At 43.6% G+C, this 24,169-nt stretch overlaps 1 protein-coding gene across 1 annotated transcript in view; it reads left to right on the top strand.

Moving 5' to 3' along the window:
- Window positions 1-24,169, top strand: part of CSMD1 (CUB and Sushi multiple domains 1) — a 942,957-nt gene that overhangs the window by 593,998 nt on the left and 324,790 nt on the right. The window contains exon 4 of the mRNA XM_049790475.1: window positions 12,593-12,787. Coding sequence (XP_049646432.1) covers window positions 12,593-12,787 — 195 coding nt within the window. The remainder of the gene's footprint in view (window positions 1-12,592; window positions 12,788-24,169) is intronic.

Below are 24,169 nucleotides of genomic sequence, written 5' to 3'. Positions count from 1 at the left end.
TGATGTGCTAAAGTAAATTGCATAGGATCCATGAAAGAATGGCTATAAATTGAAATATTTTATAAAGAGTGAAAAGCAATAAAGTGGTAAATATATATTTTACTTTAAAAATACTTTATTAAGGCTTAGGCAACACAGTTATGCTAATGTTAATGTTCATGACATTAATGTACATTCCTATACCCCACTATCAATGAGGTCTCCATGACCCTCTAGCAAAGTGTTTCACTGCAATTTCTTCAAAGTGCATGTGATTGTTTTTTGTTTGTTTGTTTGTTTTTGTTTTATTTTTGGAGAGTCACACCCAGCAGTGCTCAGGGGTGACTCCCTGCTCTAAGCTCAGAAATCGCTCCTGGCAGGCTCGGGGGACCATATGAGATGCCGGGATTCAAACGATAGTCCTTCTGCATGCAAGGCAAATGCCTTACCTCCATGCTATCTCTCCAGCCCGTGCATGTGATTATTAAAGCAAAAATTACCACCTGGATTTTGGAAGATATGTTAAATTGATGTAATTTAAATTTATATAATGGTAATGGAATGTAGCACTAGGAGCTAAAGTAAATTGTTCCAGTAATTGTAGTCTTTATACCTTTGAAATTAGGTGGTGTCAAATTAATGCCATAGGACCCCCAAGTCAGGTTGTTTATTGTAACTACCTGCTCAAACACTGAAGGTAAAATGAAAGTAAGGACAATGTTTCACCCAAAATGAAATGATATACCAATACTCAAACATTCCAAAAGAGGCAGGAAGGGGATTTCAGAAGCATTGAATCATAGAGAGGAAGCAAAGCAGACATTTCAGCATCCACAAGCTGGCTCTTAGGCTGTTTTCAGGATTCCAGATGTTATCAGGGGTCACTATATACCATCATCTACTTTCAGATCAGAAAGAAGAGAAATGTCCTTGATTGGATGAACAAACCCATTTACAAAGAGTTGTTAATGGTTGCTAATATAGTACATTTCCCTTCTGGGCATAATTATGTTTAAAAAAGACAATCACTGTCTCATGCGATGAATCTTTAATGGTAGAATTTCAGGCAGATACATTTAGGAACACATCCAATTTGGGGCCTGTCAAGTCCACGGATTAATTAACGTTCCCGTCATTTATTTGACAAAGCCAGCCCTGCAGCTCCGTACACAGGAGCTGTGCTCTGTGTTCCGGAGAAGCAGGGAGAGCAAGTCCAGCTATGGGATGGAGAGCCTCCCTCCCTGGCTGCCCTTTGCCCCCCACCTGGTAAGCAGGATGAGTTGCCTTCTCCAGGCTCTCCTCCATCCTCTGGTTGCCTTGTTTGGTGGATGGATATCCCTGTTGGGGGCTGAGAAGGAAACAATCCCCAGGGAGAGAAGCAGCCCCAGGGCTTTTGGTCTCCTACTGGTTTTATCTCCCCAGAATGGCTTCATGTCACACACAGCCTTTCCTCCCCTCTACCTCCTGCTCCTAGTTGCCTTCTTTCCAGACATCTTTTTGGCCATGCCCTTGCCCTGCTGTGGCTTTTAAGGATGAAAGGGTAATGTGGACATCCTAGGCTTCAGGTGGGAACAAAGACCAACTCTCATCTCTTCCAGCCTAAATTCAGACCAAATCAGGCTCTGCTTGATTTTGTTCTGTGATGGTGACAGGTGTCTTGTCTGTCTGGACCAATATTTTTTCTCTCCAGGAAATGGAGGTGGCCCCATGGCTCCTATCTTTCTTTTTTTGTTTTTTGTTTTTGTTTGTTTGTTTGTTTGGGAGTCACACCTTGTAGGGCTTGGGACTTACTCTTGACTTTGTGCTTAGAAATCGCTCCTGGCAGGCACAGGGGACCATATGGGATGCAGGGATTCAAAGTACCATCTGTCCTGGATCAGCTGCTTTCAAGGCAAATGCCCTACCAGTGTGCTATTCCTCGGGCCCCTCCTTTCTTTCTTCTGTGGTGTCATAATTTATTTTACTTTTACCCTTGTTTTTTTTTGGGGGGGGCACACCCGTTTGATGCTCAGGGGTTATTTCTGGCTAAGCGCTCAAAAATCGCCCCTGGCTTGGGGGGAGCATATGGGATGCCAGGGGATAGAACCATGATACTTCCTTGGCTAGTGCTTGCAAGGCAGACACCTTACCTCTAGCACGATCTCACCAGCCCCGTTACCCTTGATTTTTATTTTGTATTGATTCTTACTGCTTGAGGTCCTTTGCTTTACAGTAATCAATGCTGGGTTCTCATGCTTGTAACTCCAACACCATACCCATCACCCATGGACACTGCTCTCTCCCCCCAGGGACCCAAATGCTGCTCTCTTGGACCCATTTACATCCCCCACTCAGTCTTGTGTATCATGTACATCATAAGTGTAGATATGATCTACTCTCAGTTAGGAGACCAAAGAAAGGTGCAATGCTGTGTTGGGGACTAGCTACTTTATGGGGACAAGAAGTTTGAAGAACTGACACTTGAAGTCACATGATCATCTTTGTAGAGTGAGGGGATCCTCAACCAAGAGCAGAGTAATCTATTACATCCATCAGCTACTCTATGTTTTGCCAAATGGGGAAATATTATGCATAGGATCTTTAGGTCCTGGGAGTTCTCCATGGTGTGATGAATATAATATTCTCTGAGTTTGGACATTCAATCATCAATGAAGCTATAGAGCCAGATTGAAAGTCACTAGCAGTTCGGGTCAGATTTGGTGTCATTGTCATAGAAAGGGCTTTGTTTGGTTGTTGCTTTTGTTTGGGGGTCACACCCGGTGGTGCTCGGAGGTTACTCCTGGTTCTGCACTCAAGAATCACTCCTAATTGTGCTCAAGAGACCATAAGGGATGCCAGAGACCAAACCCAGGATGGCCACATACAGGGCAGGTGACTTAACCACTATGATATCTCCCTGGCCCACACTGTATAAAGTTTTGGAGTAGAAAATTTTACACAAAAATGTATTCTTGCTGATGTATCCAGAGATTATAGAAATGAAGAGCTTTCATTTGGCTCTCCTTGTTATCACTCTTTAAAGCTTTCCCACAGGCTAGAGCAATAATACCGTAGTCTACATAATACCGGTCTACATGCTGACCCTGGTTCAATCCCCAGCACCCTACAAGGTCCCCCAAGCAACCACCAGAAGTGGTCTCTGAGCACAGAGCCAGGAGTAACCCCTAAATAACACTTGGTGTCATTCAAAAGCCAAAAAAGATAAAAGTAAAATAAAATTACTCCAACTGAAGTTGTGTTTTTATGAAATTACAGTATAAAAGTGTGGATCACAGGTAACAGACTTTTAGGGTTCACATCGTTTCTTGTTTATTGGCACCTACAGATGTAATGGTGTCAACAGTTTCAGCACCTGTGGATCAAGCCATTTCTCAGTTGAGGAGCACTTGCTTTTGAGCACCACTAGGCATCCCCTTCTTGCCAACTATTCACTCCTCTTGTCCTTCAGGAACTTGTCCCAGGGCTGGTGTGAGTCAGACTCTGTTGGTTCAGTCAGCTGTCTGTCTCATCTCTAGAACTTACTTTGTCTGCTTCCTTCTCTGCAGGTCTGAGTTTTGCCCTTACTCTCTGTGTTTAACTCTCTACCGTTATAGCCCTAACCCCACACAGCTCTTGATTCATTCTTGCCAGGTCCCAACTCCACTCAGGTTAGTCCTTGTTAGAGAGATTTATGTCTCTGGAAAGAAAGAAACATTACATGTATTTAAAGATAAGAGCCACATCTCTACCACCTTAAGCACTTCCCTTATTTATGATGCTTAATTCCAGGGCTGGCTCTGCCTGGCAGGAGTAAACTCAGGGGCCTCTGTTCTCTTTACTGATTTATCTCCAGCACCCTGGAACATCTATGACACATGATTGTCAGTGCATGTTTATGAAATGAATGACCCGCTTCTTACAGGGAGAGGTGTGCCATGTTGGCCTAAGGATGCGATGCGTGGAGCCTTCTTGCCTTGTTTTATTTAACTCAGCCTGATTTACAGCCTGGGGGGGGTGCTGGCCCAATTTTAAGGATTTGATATACTGGCCTCTCTAACTCATTAATTTGACATTCAGACTTTAATTAGCATCGGCTCTATACTTTTCACTTTCTGGTTAGTAACCCTAGATCTTGTGTGTTGTGGATGTGTTTGGGTGTGTGGGCTAGATGCTGGCACATCTGGGTATTGCTCCTAAGTTGTCCATAAAAAGATCAGTTTTCAGAATGGTCCCTCCTATAGCAGCCTGAGCTCATACTCATAAAGTCAGAGTATGCACCTGAGTGACATCTTGTGTGGTCTATTTCCTATTGAAAGAAGGCAAAGGAAATGGGCACCTAAGCACGGTGGTCTCCATCTGCTGGTGGCTACCCACTGTCCCCGTGTATCCAGCATATCCCTGGCTGGGCCGACCCTGTCCCGTGTTGAAGATAGTGTGGGATCTGCACCAGCTCTGCTGCATCTGGGCAGGCCCGAGGTCTCAGTTCACACAGTGTGACTGGGCATGAAGCCACATAGATCCACCTGCTCTGAGGCAGCTGAGCTTCTGCTCAGCTGTTTCAATTCTGCTCTTGGGAAGGGCTCAGACACTACAGTTCTCCAGGTCCACCTTTGCCAGAGTGCCTGCTTCCTTGCACTGTTGCCTCAGCTGCCTCTCCCTGATTCAAGAGTTTAGTTCTGTTGGCCAGTTTTCTGGGTCTGTGGTCACCCCTGGAGAAGTTCAGTGTCATTGACCAGTTCTCTGGGTCTGGCCACTCCTGATTTCTTGAATTTGGTTGACTAGTTCTCTGGTTCTGTAGCCTGTGGCCTTGTGTTACTCCCTTCCTGCACCTCTTTTTACCCCACCCATGAGAGGCCCTCTGTTTCTATCCCTCTCCTTCCCAACTTCCCTCAGTCTGACCCCTCTGAATCTATCCATGCAGTATCATGTGACATGTGTCTATTTTCTAACAGCTGAGTAATAGTCCATCGCATAGATGCATCATCCTTTCTTGACCTGCTCATTGGCTCTCGGGCACTTGGGCTATTTCCAGGTTTTGGTTACTGCGAACATAGAAGCACAAATCTCTTCCATGACAGTGCCAAGGGATAGGTGTTAAGAAGTAGAAACTTAACTGCTGTATTTTTGAGAAGTGTTCATACTGCTTTCCAGTGGAGGAATATTTCCATTTATATTTCCATCCCTACCAGCACTGGTTGTTTCTACTCTTACTTAAGGTGTATCAGACTTCTATTGTGAGGCGAGAAGCAGAATATCTGGTGGTGACTAGAGTCATTTCATGAACTTTCACATGGGTAGATGCTATTTCCAGTGCTCTTCCACAGTGTGCTCCTTGGCCGAGAGCAGCTCCTCCAGATTTGCTGACTCCACACTCCATTCCCTTGCGTATAGAACATCCCAGAACCAGAGCATCTGCCTATGTTGGCTGTCTCAAGACAACACTGAAAAAACCCTAGTTCTGGGCCAGAGCAATAGCCGTTTGCTTTGCAGGCAGCTGACTTGGGATGAACTCAGGTTCAAACCCTGGCATCCCATATGGCCCCTCAAGCCTGCAAAAGTGAGCTTTGAGTGCAGAGATAGGAATAACCACTGAGCACTGCCATGTGTGGCCCCAAAACAAAACAAACAAAAAGAGACAGAAACAAAGAGGAAATGGCACTTTTTAAGGCTCCCTGCCCCTTCTGCAAAGAGTAAAGGTCAGTTGACAATTCCTGACACTCAACCCCGCACCTGAGGGCTGAATGGCAGTGAGTATCACAGAGGGACTGTGTCCTACTTACAAGGTCCCTTCCTAAGAGGAACTTCCAGGCAAAATGAACATACTTTGCATTGGAGTATTATATATTAATATCTTTATTCGTTCCAATGGATGCATGTTTTGCTATTTGACTGTATTCGTGTAACTTGGCAAAGTAGAGAAACCGCATGTTTTAAAATAAATTCCACTGCTTTTTTAACTGTTCATCATCTGAAGTATAAACAATGTTTATTGACCATTTCTTTTCAACAGAGTCCTATTTATTCAGATATTAAATAATCAAGCCTGCCAGTTATATGTGATAGCATAATTTCATCTCCAATTAATACGTGGTGGTTTTCATCACTCCAGGATTGCTATTTTGGTGGTATCTGTCATTACATGAGATTGTTTATTTTAAAAGAATCTTCAACTGACATTATATCCATTGCAACACAATACTTTTGATGCATTTGTTTTTTTATTTTCTTACCTCTCTTCTGTTGTCCTAAGGCCCAGATGTCACACAAGTTTGTCCAGGTCCCTAGTATGTTCTTAATGGGTCAGCACAGGACCTGTGGGGTGATGGCAGGGATGAGATTCACTGTCTTCACGGCAAAGGCAGATGCGATAACCCACAGTCAGCCCAGGCTCCTCATCATTCTTCAGACCAGACTATCAAAATGCATTGATATTGATTTTCATGTGAGCAACATAGTTTATGTAGCTATTTTGTTTTTCTTGCCACTAAGCTGATTTGATTTGGGAATATATAGTGAATGAAAAGTATGTTGTGTCATTGAGGTAGGATTGGAAAATCTGTAACCAAGATGGATTTTTTTTTTTTTTTTTTTTTTAGTTTTTGGGTCACACCTGGCAATGCTCAGGGATTACTTCTGGCTCTATGCTCAGAAATCGCCCCTGGCAGGCACAGGGGACTGTATAGGATGCCAGGATTTGAACCATCGACCTTCTGCATAGGAGGACAAAAAACTCATTGGAGTTTTTCAACAACTAGGTTATGTGAAAAGCATTCACTTTGTCTTCATTAGAGTCTAATGATTCTTGTTTCAACAGTGTGCTAGGAAGTTTTGGATCTAAAAATTACACAATTTGGGGGTAGACTAATGCTTAGGGGTCACTTTGGCTTTGTTTTGCGGTTGTTTCTGGGGTGCCTGGGCTTTCTCCCTTCCGAGCACGCCCTAGAACCAGCATGCCCAAATTGTGACTTTAATCACTTGAATGCCTTTAAAGATTTCTTTTTTTTTTAATTGTTTGGTTGTGGATTTACCATATTCCTATCCCCATTAAGATCAAAATACGCTGCAAATTATTGGATTCACATTCTCCTGTTTGGGGGTTTAGTCTAAGTTTCAGATAGACACACATGCACACCCATCATATGTCCTCCCTCATCACAGCTTGTGTGATACCCTTTGATGCTGTTGAACATGATCCACCGTGAAGCCTTGAAATCTCTCAAGTTCTGTCATAGCTCAGGGCTACACTCACACTGTACCTGGGGTCTCTCAACCCCAGCACAGGCAGAGCTCCGGTTCACCGTCAATAACCAGCTATTTGGAGGCGGTTCTTTCTCTCAACCCTGTGTTGCTTCTGCTTTCTTGGACGTCAGCCTTGTCAGCTGTGTGGTGGGGAGCATTGTCTCCCAGGCTGTGATGGCTTTTCCTTCCAACTATCATTTCTTCCACCACGTACACCATGCAGATGCTCCTTCCTTTGCTAGGGTCCCATTTGACTTTCATTTGCTTCTTTCTCTGGCTGATGGCCTTCAGCCGTTGAACACTGGCAGGGGCTCTTCTGGGAGTCCTTCCTGTGAGCCTTTGAAGTAGGCTTGCAACCTATGTCTGTCTGTCTGTCTTTCTCCATAGTGTCTAGTGGGGCCACTCCCAGACCACAGCTGCTGTGGACAGTGCTACAGTGGACAGAGCATCTTTTTTGTTTTGTTTTGGCTCGAAAATTTTTATGCAACTTTAGCAAATATAATAATTTAAAACAAATTAATTCTGAAGAATTCTACAAATAAAATCTCCAATTCCCAATAACAAATGCTCTCATTCCATGACTTAACTAGCCAGTAATAGTGCTAGGAGCTTTCATCATAATGAATATGTCCTGAAATAGAAAGCAGGCAAAAAAAGACATTAAAATATCCCTTTAAAAAAGCATTATTACATGTTCTTTAAAATTCCAACATGGGTTTTGTTATCACTTCAAAAGATATACAGAATTTTCATTATAGTTGCAAACTTAAACTTATACATCTTGAAAACATTGCAAAAAAATCTCAAGAGCATTAGTTGGTAAGTCTACATAATGGAGTTTAAGCCCGCTTAGATGAGAGCCTTCTCTCTTTTTCTCTCTTTCTCTTTCTTCCTTTCTCCCTTCCTTCCTTCCTTCCTTCCTTTCTTCCTTCCTTCCTCCCTCCCTTCTTTCTTTCTTTCTTTCTTTCTTTCTTTCTTTCTTTCTTTCTTTCTTTCTTTCTTTCTTTCTTTCTTTCTTTCTTTCTTTCTTTCTTTCTTTCTTTCTTTCTTTCTTTCTTTCTTTCTTTCTTTCTTTCTTTCTTTCTTTCTTTCTTTCTTCTTTCTTTCTTCTTTCTTTCTTTCTTCTTTCTTTCTTTCTTTCTTTCTTTCTTTCTTTCTTTCTTTCTTTCTTTCTTTCTTTCTTTCTTTCTTTCTTTCTTTCTTTCTTTCTTTCTTTCTTTCTTTCTTTCTTTCTTTCTTTTTCTTTCTTTCTTTCTTTCCTTTCCCTTTCTCCCTTCCTCTCTTCCTTCCTCCCTCCCTTCATTTCTGTCTCTCTCCTGTTTCTAAATCTAGTGACCCCAGGAGTCAAGCTTTTCTAGCAAGTAGAACTTTGCCTCAAGTGGACTCAAGGTAGTTAAAGAGATCTGAATCTGGTAATCTTGTGCAGTGTTCCCAAGCCAGTGCTCTCTGCAACTCCCTGGATCTGCATCTTTTCCTGATAAGAACAAAGCACAATTTTAGCCCCTGTTATTTGCTTACGTTTGCATTTGCTTTTCCCTGGACACAACATCCTCTCTGAGATATTTCTCCCCTTCTATAGAGGACAGAATGAGCTGTTCTGAGTTCTCCCTACAAAGAACCAGCCCTTCTGCTACGTGGCTGTCTCTTCTGTACCTCTCCTGTCCCCAGGAGCAGCTGCCTGTAGGCACAGAGAATAGAAGCAGGTGCCCTGTTTCTGAAATGGATTGTTTTGCTTTGTTTTTCAACACCATTCGGTGGTGTTTAGAGGTTACTCCTGGCTCTGTGCTCAGAAATCACTCCTGGCAGACTCAGGGGACCCTACGGGAGGCCGGGATTGAACTAAGGTCAGCTGCATGTAAAACAAATGCCCTCATCACTATTCTATTGCTCTGGCCTCAAAAAATGGTTCTTTAAAGGAGCCCTGGTTACATGTACCCGAGTTCCACAGGGCAGAGAGGCATGATCTACAGGCCTCTGGCTCTGTTGCCCCAGTGTGGCATGTCCAGTGGGATGTACATATTGATAGTGTAAAGTCCAGGGATGTCAAACTCAATTTACCTGGGGGCCGCAGGAGGCAAAGTCAGGGTGATCCGTGAGTGCAAAGTCAGTAGTAAGCCTTGAACATTGTGGGGTGTGATCCAAACAACTAAAACAAAACAAAACCAAAAAAGATTTCTCTAGGGCAGGGCCACAAAATGTTGTACGAAGGGCCGTTTGCCATTACCAACTGTAAACACACAGTTGGTACCCTAGGGGATCGTTTCCTATCAAAGGGGCCTCATCAAATTGCCTGGTTGATCCTCTTGCTGCCTGGGGTCTGGCACAAGGCTGTGTGGCTCTGCTTGGTAATAAGTATTGATGCTGTGTTTTGCTTGAGTTTCATGTTTTTTTTTTCTTTTAGGAAGGAAAGGAATGTAATTCGACATTCGTTTAATCACTTAAAAGTTGGGTGAAAGCCACTGAATTGCAACCATATGGACTTGCCAATAGGAAGTGCTAGGCAGGGTATTCACATGCACAGAATCACGAGGAGCTGGCAGTTAGGGCCAGGTGCAGGCGTGGCCCCCTTAGCAGGTGTGTGGGCAGCTGTGGGAGGTGCCTGAGTCCAGATGCTGCCCAGCAACTCTGTCACTGACCAACGCCTGCCAGCGTTCCTGTCTGCAGAGAATTTGTTCTGGCAGCATCTGTGGAGAAGAGATTCCACAACAGGCGAACAGGGAGTTGAGGCAGAGCAGAGTCAGCTCAGTGAGGGTTTGCTAAATACTGGTGTGAACTCACAATCTTCAGGAAACTTCTCTGGATGTAATTATAATAAAAGAAAAAAATGGCTATTGGGTTGAATGAACTATCTGAAATTTATTCTTCCCAACTATTGTATTAACTATTGGCATGTCTGAGCACATGCTTACAATTATACTCAATCATGTTTCACAGTTTAGGATCTTTTAATATTTTAAAGGACCATGATAATGTCTTTATATGTGAGTTCTTTCTTTTATTGGCCACTGAAAGTGATTCATCCTCTATTGTATTTTCTTGGTGGTAATGTTAAGGTTTGAAAAGTTAACATTTTTCTGAGGGCATAGAAATAACACAGCAGTTAGGGGGTTTTCTTGCAGATGACTAATCTTCCTTCCCTGGCACCCCATATAGTCTGCCTGAGACTATTAGGAGTGATTCCTGAGCACAGAGTCAGGGGTTGTCTCTGAGCACTGCTGACTGTAGCCATCTCTCAAATAACCATTTTTCTGAAATAAAACTAGCTCATACTAAATACTTTATTCCTCTACCATATAACGAGTACTTTGTGGTACTACCCAGTGGCTTTGGTAAAACATTAGCTCTAATCACCTGTTCTCTTTTCTCTACTATTTCTCATTCATTTCCAGCCTCTGGGGTCCATTTTCAACTTTATCCACAAGTAGAAAAAGGTGATTTAAAAGTACAATTTGTTGCTGATTCATTGTTTCCCAAATGTCATTTTGTCCCAGTAGTTTTTAGAGTTTTTCCCCTTATTCTCGCCTAGGCAGGAACTGCACAGACCTTAGTCAGTGTGAATGTCACACCTGGACTGAGGCAAAAGTGCCCAGCTGCTTTTAGCTCACTTAAATCAACAAATGTGCCAGGGCTGGGCCTAGTTCTTGTCCTGGCAGACGGAGATGAGGAACGAGTTTCAGCCCTGGATCTGCCAAGGCCCACACTCAGCGGGAGCAGCTCAAAGCATTTGGAATCCAGCTGGCACCAGGGATGCGGGAGGCTGTGCGGTCTTGTCTCGTGGGCCTGCACCAGGCAGGATGGGATGCAGGATTAAATACAAAAATCATGTTTTATAAGACTCTGGTGTCTGAGCAAGTAGGTTTTTCAGAGGCTTCTCAGATTTTTTTAAGATCTAGAAATAGACACATTTTGACTCTGCACAGAATGATTTCAAAACTGTTCATAATATTAAGCATTGAATGGTTGATTGTATTTTCCCCAGTGTCCAAATAATCACAAATTAGAAAAATCCCTTATGGAATCAATAGATACCCCACCATTTTGAAAGTTTTATTTTTTACAAAGAAACACAATCTGTGGAGATATATTTTAGATGTGTGTAGATAATCTATGTAAGTTCATGTAACTATTTAGTCACACATTTATGTATTAAATGCACATATATTTTCATCACATGCATACATATGCGGAACTTGGGAAACAAACATCAAACCATTTGTTTGGTTCAGAAATATTGTGTAACTGGAAAATATTACATTTATTTTTTTGGAAAACTACAAATAGCTTCATTGATGAGATTTTGTGCTAAATTTAAAGTATAAAAGGAGAGAGAAAAAGGTTAAGAACTATTTTCTGGGGGCCGGAGCAGTAGTGTGGAGCATTAAGGGGTCTGTCTTGCCGGCACTAGCCTAGGACAGACTGTGGTTGGTTTCCCCCGGCATCCCATACGGTCTCCCAAGCCAGGAGCGATTTCTGAACGCATAGCCAGGAGTAACCCCTGAGCATCATTGGGTGTGCCCCGCCCCACCAAATAAAGAAGTAATTCCTGGTTGTGTCCATTTAACTAAATGCTTCATCACTGAAGTCTTAGGGGGGGGTGGAACTGGGTGAAGACACTTTCAGAATGAGGCAGTCCGGGGTCAGTGGGAAGTAGAGAGATTTGGAGATGGTGATGCTCACAGAGCCAACTGGGTTCTGAACTTGCTGACTGAAGCCCTGCACAGTGCCTCAGTGGAACTGGAAGCTGGAGTAATGCACCTTAAGTCCAGCATATTAGTGATAGATCTTGGCTTCTTCTTTAACCATTCTTGTTTATGTAGCCAACATGATTGAGCATAGATGGAACATTCTAGCCACCCATACCAGCCATGGAGGAATTAGGTGCAATTTATCCCAGGGGCATTCACTGAATGGGCATTTATTTTGACCGGGACACCGTGATTTGACAGTGTTAATATTGATGCTTCAGGAATCATGTTTGACACTACCCGTGACATGGAAATACCCATTTCTGGTCTCACCTTTCAGAGATTTGCATTGTTCTGTGTTATGTGGGTGCTTACTGTGTGGGAATCTGGAATCTGTTCTAGAAATAATCTGTATAATACCACGTAGTGCTCTAACCTAAGCAGAGCAGCTACATTTCTCTTAAAATGCACATATTTGAACCAATCTTCATGGGGATCATGAAGATCTTTATGGAACTATTGAGGTGTTGTTTGTTTTTTTGTTGTTGCTCCAATGTGTTTCCTGTTTCATTTCTTAGTGTAGGGGAGCTACTCTGAGTCAGTTGCTTTTATTGGAATAGATCTAAACAGATCCTCCTGGTTTACTGATGGGCTCATGGAAGTCACTTTTGTGATGCTCACCCCTACCATCTTCTCTGCTCTTGCCCTAGTGTTGCCAAGCCACACATGCGGAAATCCGGGAGAGGTCCTGAAGGGCGTCCTCCATGGCTCACGGTTCAACATCGGGGACAAGGTCCGCTATAGCTGCCTGTCAGGCTATGTCCTGGAGGGCCATGCCAGCCTCACCTGCATCGTCAGCCCCGGCAATGGCGCATCCTGGGACTTCCCAGCTCCTTTCTGCAGAGGTGAGGACTGGCTCTGATAGCCTCTTTCTGCAGAGGGTGGACTAACCTCTGTTCTCACTAGGTCCCTTCCCAGATGCAGAACCAGATGTTCCCAGAAGCACCCAGGAGACCCTAAAGTTCAGATGTTCCTGAAATGCCCAGAGCTCCCTTCTCATGCCTGGATCTCACTTCTGCCTTAACTAACTCTCTCACCTGCCTCAGTTCTACCTGTACTTTCTCCAACTCATATCTCAAATCTGACTGTTCCCCATCCTCATGCCCTCACCCTTCAGCCCCCTTTTCTCAGGGTTCTGTTGTGCCCCAAGAATTTGGGATCTAGTGGCGATGAGCGAATGCTCCATGTCAGGTACTCATGACCAGGATTCAGAACTTATCTCTGGAGTCTCATAATTTTCAGATTATTCTATGATCATTCGCCAGCAGGCCTCCCCCCCCCCGTTACAATATAGTCTAGTTTCCAGTAGTTTTCCCTCATCCCAAGCTTATCAGCAGTAGAGGACCGTCCTGAATGTCCAATGAACTGGTTAGTGCATGTTGAAATCAGAGAACTTGTCAAGGGCCCAGATTGCTGCTGTCCTGCCCCACAGTCACTTGCTAAGCCAGTGCTGGGGACACATTATCGCCCTAATGGTCACAGTGGGGTTGGCTCTCTTTGCCTTGTCACCTGTTTACACAGTTCCAGAATACCAAGACGCTGCTGGAAGATAAATATTTTCTCCTTTGGAACAGTTGATGAAATTAGGCCTGATTTTTCCTTTTTACAATGCATGGAATAGTAGCATCTCCGGGGACATTCAATTAGATGTCATTATTTTATGAAGGAACCTGGAAGAATGCAGGACAGTTTGTCATACATTTGGATAATTAGATTATCCAGAGAGAAATCAATGATCTAATTCTCCTCAATGTGTAGATGTGACCTGCCATGGGAAGACCTAAGTGGATTTCAGTGACCTGGGTTCTGCGGGCTTACAAAAAAGCAGCAAAGCTATTTGCTATTTTCCAGAGTTGTGGCCCATCATGCCAAAAATCCCTGGAGCCTTCTTCTGCTAACTTGCCTGTGTGTGTGGCTCTGCTGGGTCTCCTCACAGTGACCTTTGGCTCTGGTTCACGAACTCTGCATCTGACCCCAGATGGCAGCACCTACTGGCATCTTTGTGTGGTCAGAGGAGAACTGTTTACAAGAACTACGCTCCTCTGCTTTGAACAAAGTGAATATGTTATGAGCCAGGATGGGAGTGGCATTGCCCTAGCACAGTGCTCATCCCTGACACAAGGGCAGGCCCTGCTCACTGTCTTCAGGGCGAGGAGAGATTTCCTCTTCTGGGGCTCTCCATGTAGATCCCTGAGCTTCGGCTGTCAGCCCTTCTCTAAAGCCCCTCCTGGCCACTCTCTCTCCTACTGACCTTCTAGGATGTGGGCAAGGATTTGTCTTTCTGTTGAGGGAGTTGAGGGGCTGGGAACCTCAGTGTGGAGGCTCATGCTCCTTCCAAAGTGCTCTGTGTTTCCTCGACTTACTAAAGAGTCACAAAGACTATCCCATCAAGACCAGGCTGCCTCCTAAGTTCCTCTGAGCCCCAGCAATGGAAGTTCAGGCAGTCCCATCCTACATGAAGGATTTCTCCCCAACAGAGTATGTTGGTGGCCACTTTCACCTGCAGATGGATTAGCAGAAAAGGGGGTTTTGTGCTGGAAACAGCCCCCTGAGAAATGTAATATCAGAGTCACAGAGCTTCCCAGGGAAGGTTCCTTTCCTCAACACACTCCCCTCCCCTGGCAGTAGGTACTGCTGTAGACCAACATCTCGTCTGCAAAGTGCTAGCCAGGTCCTAGAAGCTCCCATGTTTTATTATTTTTGTTTCGTTTTTGGGCCACACCCAGTAATGCTCAGGGGTTACTCCTGGCTATGCGCTCAGAAATTGCTCCTGGCTGGGGGCCCATATGGGATGCCAGGGATGGAACCCAGGTCCATCCTGGGTCAGCTGCATGCAAGGCAAACGCCCTACCACTGTGCTATCGCTTCAGCCTCAGATCCATGCTTTAGACAGCCCGGAGGGAGAGAGAGGCGTGAGTCCTGGGAACAGGGGGCCTAGGTACTGCATGAGGATCCTCACTGGCTGCCTGCAGGTCTCTGTGCACCTTCCTCACTTCAGCCACAGTGCTCACTCTGTCCTCCACATTGGTATTTGCTCACTGTGTCCCACGGACTCACCGTGGCAGTCACAGCTGAGAGTCCTGAAGCTAAGGCTATGGTAATGCCCAGGGACAAGAGTCAGAAACAACCCATTTTCCTGTACCCAAGACACCTGACACCAACCATGCAGGGAGACCCAGTGTCTCTCATGTCCTAAGCAACCATTCCAGGCATCACCAACTCTGTCTTGATATGTTTCCATCAGAGCTTCTACTTAAATGCGCTGCACATGCATGAAGATTCTGTCACACGTGGCCATGTAGAATGGGATGCCTGGAGTCTGAGACTCACTCTTCTTTCCCAGACTCTCATGCATCTATGCAGTGTAGACACTGGAATTGAGTCATGGTGCAGGGTGATCGCTGTGAGCCATGGTGCTCCTGGGTGTCTCAATCCTTGGCTCACAAGCCCAAGGGCGGAACTGTTGGGTCCTCGTGATCTCATGATCTCTTCTTAGCACACAGACTTAAGGTTGACTTTCCAACCAGTATTTTGCTGTATAGGGTCAGGATCTCACACTCCCTGTTGGCCTGGATGGTTCTTTCAGCCCAGGGAATAGCCCTGCATGTTCTTCCCAGACCTGGTTTCTGCTTTCCAGAATTGGGCACCCCAGCCATCTGCCTCAGAGCCATAGGCATCACTGTTCTCTTCCCTCCTTCTCCATGCTGGCTCCAAGTATCCATTCTTGGTTATAGTCACACATGAAAGAAACATTTTCTCCTGGGAGTTGAAGATGTTGCTCCCTGTTTTCAGTACATTATCAACTTCTGCTGCACACTGTTTAATGAGGGAGGTGGTTGTGGGCAGATGAAAGAAGTAGATAGAGAAATAGATGATGGGTGGAAGAGAGATGTGTGTAGGCAATAGGCACGAGCAGAGGATGAATGGACATATGGATGACAAGTGGGATATGTTGACTTTGAGACATTTGAAGAGACAAAGGAAAAATCATTTCTTTGTCTGCGATGATGTAATTTAAGTACCTTGGTCACCACAGCATTTACTTTCTCATTTTGATGTAGAAAGTTACTGTCCCTTCTCCACCACCCATGCTGCTGTGTCCTCTGTCTGCATCCATCCCTCCTCCAGTCTCCATGCTTGGGACCTTCTCTCATGCATTCCACATCACTGTCCCAGCCTGTTTCATCTCTTGCTCTGTCTCTGTCTATCCACTGCTGATACTGGCCCTTCTCTCTCTGACTGCCTTTCCTTGACATGGTGCCTCAGTCCCATTCGAGTTGCCACTCGCTGCATGACATCACCTTTGCTTATAGCCCTCATCTTCCCTGTATGCAGCCCCCTGATCCGCTTATCTGTCCTCAGACATCTGGGTGGTTTCTGAATATTGAGTGTGGTCATTGCCAAGTACACAGAGGTGTGTACACACACACACACACACACATGTTTTCTACTTCAACATGAAGTGCTCTCAGGATAGATGTGAGTGAGAAGAACAGGGTCTCCAGCAGGATGAAACTCAGGGGCCTCTCCCATGCTGTCAGCACCTGAGACAGATCCACACTGGTGAGATCAAAAAGGGATGGATCTGCTTTTAAAGTACATGCAGGCAGAGAGAAACTTGATAACTCGTATCAGGAATGAAAAAGGAGAGATCACTACTGATATGACAGAGATTCAAAGGGTAATCAGAAACTACTTTGAAAAACTCTACGCCACTAAAAATGAGAACCTGGAAGAAATGGATAAATTCTTGGACTCTTATAATCTTCCACGGTTGAAGGAAGAGGATGTAGCATATCTAAACACCCCCATCACCATTGATGAAATTAAAACAGTAATCAAATGTCTGCCGAAAAACAAAAGCCCAGGTCCAGATGGATTCACTAATGAATTCTATCAAACTTTCCAAGAGGAACTACTGCCAATCTTGGCAAGACTCTTTCATGAAATTGAACAAACAGAAACACTTCCAAATAGCTTTTATGAAGCCAACATCACCTTGATACCTAAACCAGACAGAGACGCTACCAAAAAAGAAAATTACAGACCAATATCACTGATGAATGCAGATGCAAAGATCCTCAACAAAATCCTGGCAAATAGGATTCAATGCCTCGTTAAGAAGATCATCCACTACGATCAAGTAGGTTTCATCCCAGGAATGCAAGGCTGGTTTAACATCCGTAAATCTATCAACATAATACACAACATCAATAACAAGAAAAATAAAAACCACATGATCATATCAATAGATGCAGAGAAAGCATTTGATAAGGTCCAACACCCATTCTTGATCAAAACTCTCAGCAAGATGGGAATGGAGGGAACCTTTCTCAATATAGTGAAGGCCATCTACCACAAGCCAGTGGCAAATATTATCCTCAATGGAGAAAAACTGAAAGCCTTCCCTCTAAATTCTGGCACAAGACAAGGCTGTCCTCTCTCACCACTCCTATTCAACATAGCACTGGAAGTACTTGCTATAGCGATTAGGCAAGAAAAGGATATCAAGGGAATCCAGATAGGAAAGGAAGAAGTCAAGCTCTCACTGTTTGCAGATGACATGATACTCTACTTAGAAAACCCTAAAGACTCTATCAAAAAGCTTCTAGAAACAATAGACTCATATAGCAAGGTGGCAGGCTACAAAATTAACACACAAAAATCAATGGCCTTTCTATATACCAATAGTAATAAGGATGAAATGGACATTAAGAAAACAACCCCATTCACAATAGTACCACACAAACTCAAATATCTTGGAATCAACTTGACTAAATATGTGAAGGACCTATACAAAGAAAACTATAAAACTCTGCTCCAAGAAATAAGAGAGGACACACGGAAATGGAAACACATACCCTGCTCATGGATTGGCAGGATTAACATCATCAAAATGTCAATACTCCCCAAGGCATTATACAGATTTAATGCCATCCCTCTAAAGATACCCATGACATTCTTCAAAGAAGTGGATCAGACACTTTTGAAATTCATTTGGAACAATAAACACCCTCGAATAGCTAAAGCAATCATTGGGAAAAAGAATATGGGAGGAATTACTTTTCCCAACTTTAAACTGTACTACAAAGCAACAGTTATCAAAACAGCATGGTATTGGAATAAGGATAGGTCCTCAGATCAGTGGAATAGGCTTGAATACTCAGAAAATGTTCCCCAGAGATACAACCATCTAATTTTTGATAAAGGAGCAGGAAATCCTAAATAGAGCAGGGAAAGCCTCTTCAACAAGTGGTGTTGGCACAATTGGATAGCCACTTGCAAAAAATTAAACTTAGACCCCCAGCTAACATCATGTACAAAGGTAAAATCCAAATGGATTAAAGACCTCGATATCAGCCCCAAAACCATAAGATATATAGAACAGCACATAGGCAAAACACTACAGGACATTACAGGCATCTTCAAGGAGGAAACTGCACTCTCCAAGCAAGTGAAAGCAGAGATTAACAGATGGGAATATATTAAGCTGAGAAGCTTCTGCACCTCAAAGGAAATAGTGCCCAGGATACAAGAGCCACCCACTGAGTGGGAGAAACTATTCACCCAATACCCATCAGATAAGGGGCTAATCTCCAAAATATACAAGGCACTGACAGAACTTTACAAGAAAAAAACATCTAACCCCATCAAAAAATGGGGAGAAGAAATGAACAGACACTTTGACAAAGAAGAAATACGCATGGCCAAAAGACACATGAAAAAATGTTCCACATCACTAATCATCAGGGAGATGCAAATCAAAACAACGATGAGATACCACCTCACACCCCAGAGAATGGCACACATCACAAAGAATGAGAATAAACAGTGTTGGCGGGGATGTGGAGAGAAAGGAACTCTTATCCACTGCTGGTGGGAATGCTGTCTAGTTCAACCTTTATGGAAAGCGATATGGAGATTCCTCCAAAAACTGGAAATCGAGCTCCCATACGATCCAGCTATACCACTCCTAGGAATATACCCTAGGAACACAAAAATACAATACAAAAACCCCTTCCTTACACCTATATTCATTGCAGCTCTATTTACCATAGCAAGACTCTGGAAACAACCAAGATGCCCTTCAACAGACGAATGGCTAAAGAAACTGTGGTACATATACACAATGGAATATTATGCAGCTGTCAGGAGAGATGAAGTCATGAAATTTTCCTATACATGGATGTACATGGAATCTATTATGCTGAGTGAAATAAGTCAGAGAGAGAGAGAAAAACGCAGAATGGTCTCACTCATCTATGGGTTTTAAGAAAAATGAAAGACACCCTTGTAATAATAATTTTTCAGACACAAAAGAGAAAAGAGCTGGAAGTTCCAGCTCACCTCAGGAAGCTCACCACAAAGAGTGATGAGTTTAGTTAGAGAAATAACTACATTTTGAACTGTCCTAATATTGAGAATGTATGAGGGAAATGTAGAGCCTGTTTAGGGTACAGGCGGGGGTTGGGTGGGGAGGAGGGAGATTTGGGACTTGGGTGATGGGAATGTTGCACTGGTGATGGGTGGTGTTCCTTTTATGACTGAAACCCAAACACAATCATGTATGTAATCAAGGTGTTTAAATAAAAAAAAAATTAAAAAAAAAAAAGTACATGCAGGCAGAAAGGAAGAGGAGACAGATCCAGGATTGATCAAAGGGGAAAATGAGGCTTCTCCAAAGGAGATGTATCCTTCCCCAAAACATGCCATGTCAATCTACCACAAGCCAATGGCAAATATTTTCTCAATGGGGATAAAATGAAAACCTTTCCTCTAAAATCCAGTACAAGACAAGGCTGCCCTCTCACCACTACTATTTAACATAGTGCTGGAAGCTCTTGCCATAGCAATTAGGCAAGGAAAAAATATCAAGGGCATCCAGATAGGAAAGGAAGAATTCAGGTTCTCACTGTTTGCTGATGACATGATAATATATCGAGAAAACCCTAAAGACTGCCAAAAAGCTTCTATAAACAATAGATTTATATAGCAAAGTTGCAGGTTACAAAATTAATGCGCAAAAGTCAATGTCCTTCTTATACACTAACAATGATAGAGAAGAAAGGGACATTAAAAAACAATCCCATTCTCACTAGTGCTACACAAACTCAAATATCTTGGAGTCAACTTAACTAAAGAGGTGAAGGATCTATCTAAAGAAAACTATAAAATCCTGCTTCAAGAATTAAGAGAGGACACAGGAAATAAGACAATTACCCTGCTCATGGATTGGGAGGATTAACATCATTAAAATGGCAATACTTCCCAAGGCATTGTACAGATATAGTGCAATTCCTCTAAGGATACCCATAACATTCTTCAAAGAAGGGGATCAAACACTCCTGAAATTTATATGGAACGATAAACACTCAAGAATAGCCAGAGCAACCCTTGGGAAAAGGAATATGGGAGGCATCACTTTTCCCAATTGTATTACAAAGCAATTGTCATTAAAACAGCATGGTTTTGGAATAATGACAGACCCTCAGATCAGTGTAATAGACTAGAGCAGTGATGGCTAACCTTTTTGAGCCCGAGTGCCCAAACTGCCGCACAAAACCAAAGAATTTCCTCAAAGTGCCAGCACGGCAATTAAACCTTAATAACAAGATTTTAGTATCTAAAAACTCTTTAAAAATTTTATAAATTTGTTAATTGCAGACCTTCCCATATGCCAGCTGCAAGGTCTTCACGTGTCACAACTGGCACACGTGGCATAGGTTCGCCATTGCAGGACTAGAGTATTCAGAGAATGCGTCCCAGATATACAATCAATTAATCTTTGATAAAGGGGCAAGAAATCTAAAATGGAGCAAGGAAAGCCTCTTTGACAAGTAGTATTGGGACAACTTGTCAGCCACTTGCAAAACCACGAACTCAGACCTCCAGCTAGCACCATGCACCAAGGTTAAATGCAAACGGATTAAAGACCTTGATATCAGACCTGAAATTATAAGGTATATAGAACAAAACGTAGGTAAAACACTCTAGGACATTGACACTAACGGCATCTTTAAGGAACAAACAGCACTCTCTAAACAAGTTGAAGCAGAGATACACAAATGGGACTTTATTACACTGAGAAGCTTCTGCACCTCAACGGAAATGATGCCTAGCATACAAAAGCCACCAACAGAATGGGAAAAGCTATTCACCCAATACGCATCAGATAAGGGGCTAATAGCTAAGATATACAAGGTACTGACAGAATCAACAAGAAAAAAAATCTACCCCATCAAAAAATGAGAAGATATGAACAGACAATTTCTCAAAGAAGAAATACAAATGACCAGAAACACAGGATAAAAGTGCTCCACATCACTAATCATCAGGAAGATGCAAATCAAAACAATGAGGTACCATCTCACAACACAGAGACTGGCACACATCACAAAGAACAAAAACAATCAGTGCTGGCGGGGATGAGGGGAGTAAGGAACTCTCATTTACTGCTGGTGGGAATGTCGTCTAGTCCAGTCCTATGGAAAACAGTATGTCCTTAAAAAACTGAAAATTGAGCTCCCATACAGTCCAGCTATACCACTCCTAGGGATATACACTAGGAACACAAAAATACAATACAAAAATTCCTTCCTCACACCTATATTTATTGCAGCACTATTTACAATAGCCAGACTCTGGAAACAACCAAGATGCCCTTCAACAGATAAATGGCTAAAGAAACTGTGGTACATATACAGCCTTCAGGAAAGATGAAGTCATGAAATTTTCCTATACATGGATGTGCATGGAATCTATTATGCTGAGTCAAATTAATCAGAAGGGGAAAGAAAGAGAGACACAGAATGGTCTCACTCATCTATGGGTTTTAAGAAAAATTAAAGACATTGAAATAATTCCCAGAGATGAGTGCCTGAAGAAGCAGCTCAAGATATAACGCTTACCACAAAGAGTGGTGAGTGTAGTTAAAGAAATAACTATGCTAAAAACTATTATAACAATGTCAGTGAGTGAAGGATGTAGAAACCCTGTCTCAAATACAGGCAGGGGTTGGGGGAGAGAAGAAATGGGGAGATTGGGAAGGTTACACGGTGAAAGGGGGTATAATTGTTATGACTGAAACCCAACTACAATTAGGTTTGTAACCACAGTGTTTAAATAAAGAAAAATTTTAATAATAATAAAAATACTAAAACCATGCCTTGTGGTCAGAGAGACACTTGGGAAAGTAGGACTAGGCAGTGGCAGTGTGGACCCCTTCCATACCTCTTTCATACATGAGGTGATGGGGTCAGTGCGGCTGAGGCCTGTCTAGGTTGAGTTGGTGACCAGGATCAGACAGATAACACAGCAGGTAGGACACTTGCATTTCATGCACCAAACAAGGTTCAATTTCCAGAACCTCATATGGTCTCCTGAGCTCCACTGGGACCCATCACTGAGCACAGAGCCAGGATAAGTTCAAACATGGTTGAGTGTGCCCTACTCCCCAATAAAGAACATTAATGACAGAATCATTCTTGGAGACATGAGCTGCTGGCTCCATCCAGCTGCACCCTGGCTCTGTCTGCCTCACACACCCAGTGCAGAAAATATTCACCATATGTGTCAAAACACTGTCATACACATGAGAGCTTTGAAGGAAATGGGACGAAGCAGCTGTTTTACTTGTTTTCAAGCATTGATTGATTTTTCTCTGGGATGATCGCATTGTTCTGAAATAATGCATTGCCCTTCTTCATGCCAAGGCAACATGTAGCAGAAGGAAATATTCAAAGTCACATGTGTTTGAGCCCCTTCATACTGTGAGGAGCTGCAATCCCCCTTGACAAACCTTTCGTCATGTGACAAGACGTGGTAATGTGTCATTCCAGTGTTGTAGGAAATGTCACTCTATTTTGTCTAATTACAGATGTTCTGATGGTGATGAAGAGGAGACAGAGGTGGAGGGAGGGCAGGGGTGAAACATGCTTCTGATGGGGTCCTGTAAATTCCTGATATTTACAGTGCAATATTTACTAAGGCCATGAATGATCTGAGTCCAACAAAGCATCTGAGTGAGTCTGAGTCTGATTCCCACAAGGAGCAGCTACCCATGAGGTTTGAGGGCTGTACACATGGGGTCTTGGCATGTCTAGTGGTACCATCCAAGTCCCTCTGCCAGGCTTTGCGAAAGGGAGATGGAGGTAACAGAGATCCTGATCACCCTGCATCCCATCTCCTCCACATTGCAGGCTTTCAGGAAGCATGTATCATAGATGGAACCATGACCCTGCAAAGTCGGTCCGGATCTCCACAGGTCCTGAACACATCTCCCAGCTCTGTGTCCTGGCAGGGCCTGTCCATGTAAGACTCAGAGCTGCAACGCTTGAGTGGAAGCCAAGCACTGAGCATGCACCATGGACCCCAGTGTGAGGGGTCAGTCGTGGGAGTTTGTCAGTCCACATTGTCAGTCTGTCACAGGATGGCCAGGAGGCCATCCAACTAGACTGATGGTCTGAGAGATGCTGAGCTTCTGGTGCCAGTGATTGCGGTGTCAGTGATCAGGGTCCAGTGGCCACTTGGGCAGTCAGCAGAGACCCAAGCCAGCCTGATCCTCCTCTCCGTGGTAGAGAGAGCTGACGCCTGAGTCCAGCCTACAGCCCGTTCCTTCCTGGGGGGCAGTTTCCTGTCAAAGCATTTTGGGGGGCCAGGGTGATATAGCACAGCAGAGAGGGTGTTTGACTTGCATGTACTTACCTGAGTTCGGTCCCTGGCATTCCAGAGGCTCCTGAACTTGTTAAGAGTGATTCGTGAGTGTAGAGCCAGGTGGAACCCCTGAGTATCACAGCATTTGCCACCACCCCCCAATAATAAAAAAAACAACCAAAAAGTATTCTTGCATTCAGCACCAGCAGGACCTTGGACGTCCTCAATAGATAAAAATTAATAAAGTGTTCCTTTTCTCTTTTCTTATCTCTCTTCCTCCCTCCCCCACTCTCCAACTCCCTCTCTCTCTCCCTTCTCCCTCCCATAATTGGACAAAATAAGTGTTTGCCCACTCCCCACATGGTGCTGTAATTAGGCCTTATGTGTAGCACCACTGATCCTCCCTTGCATTTCCCCAAGACAGAATTCTCAAAGTGCTTAGTTCTGCAGTCTCCAGACTCACAGGAACTATTCTGCCTTCATCCAGCTCTTCCCAGAGCTGCCCTACTGGCTGGTAGGAGCTCTGTCCAGTTTGCTGAGACCTTTCCAGCACCCAGACGGCAGCGCCCAAAGGT

The sequence above is a fragment of the Suncus etruscus genome, chromosome 17, assembly GCF_024139225.1.
Source record: "Suncus etruscus isolate mSunEtr1 chromosome 17, mSunEtr1.pri.cur, whole genome shotgun sequence".
Lineage (NCBI taxonomy): Eukaryota > Metazoa > Chordata > Mammalia > Eulipotyphla > Soricidae > Suncus > Suncus etruscus.
Note: the sequence above shows the minus strand (reverse complement) of the source record. Positions and strands in the feature narration are given on the sequence as shown.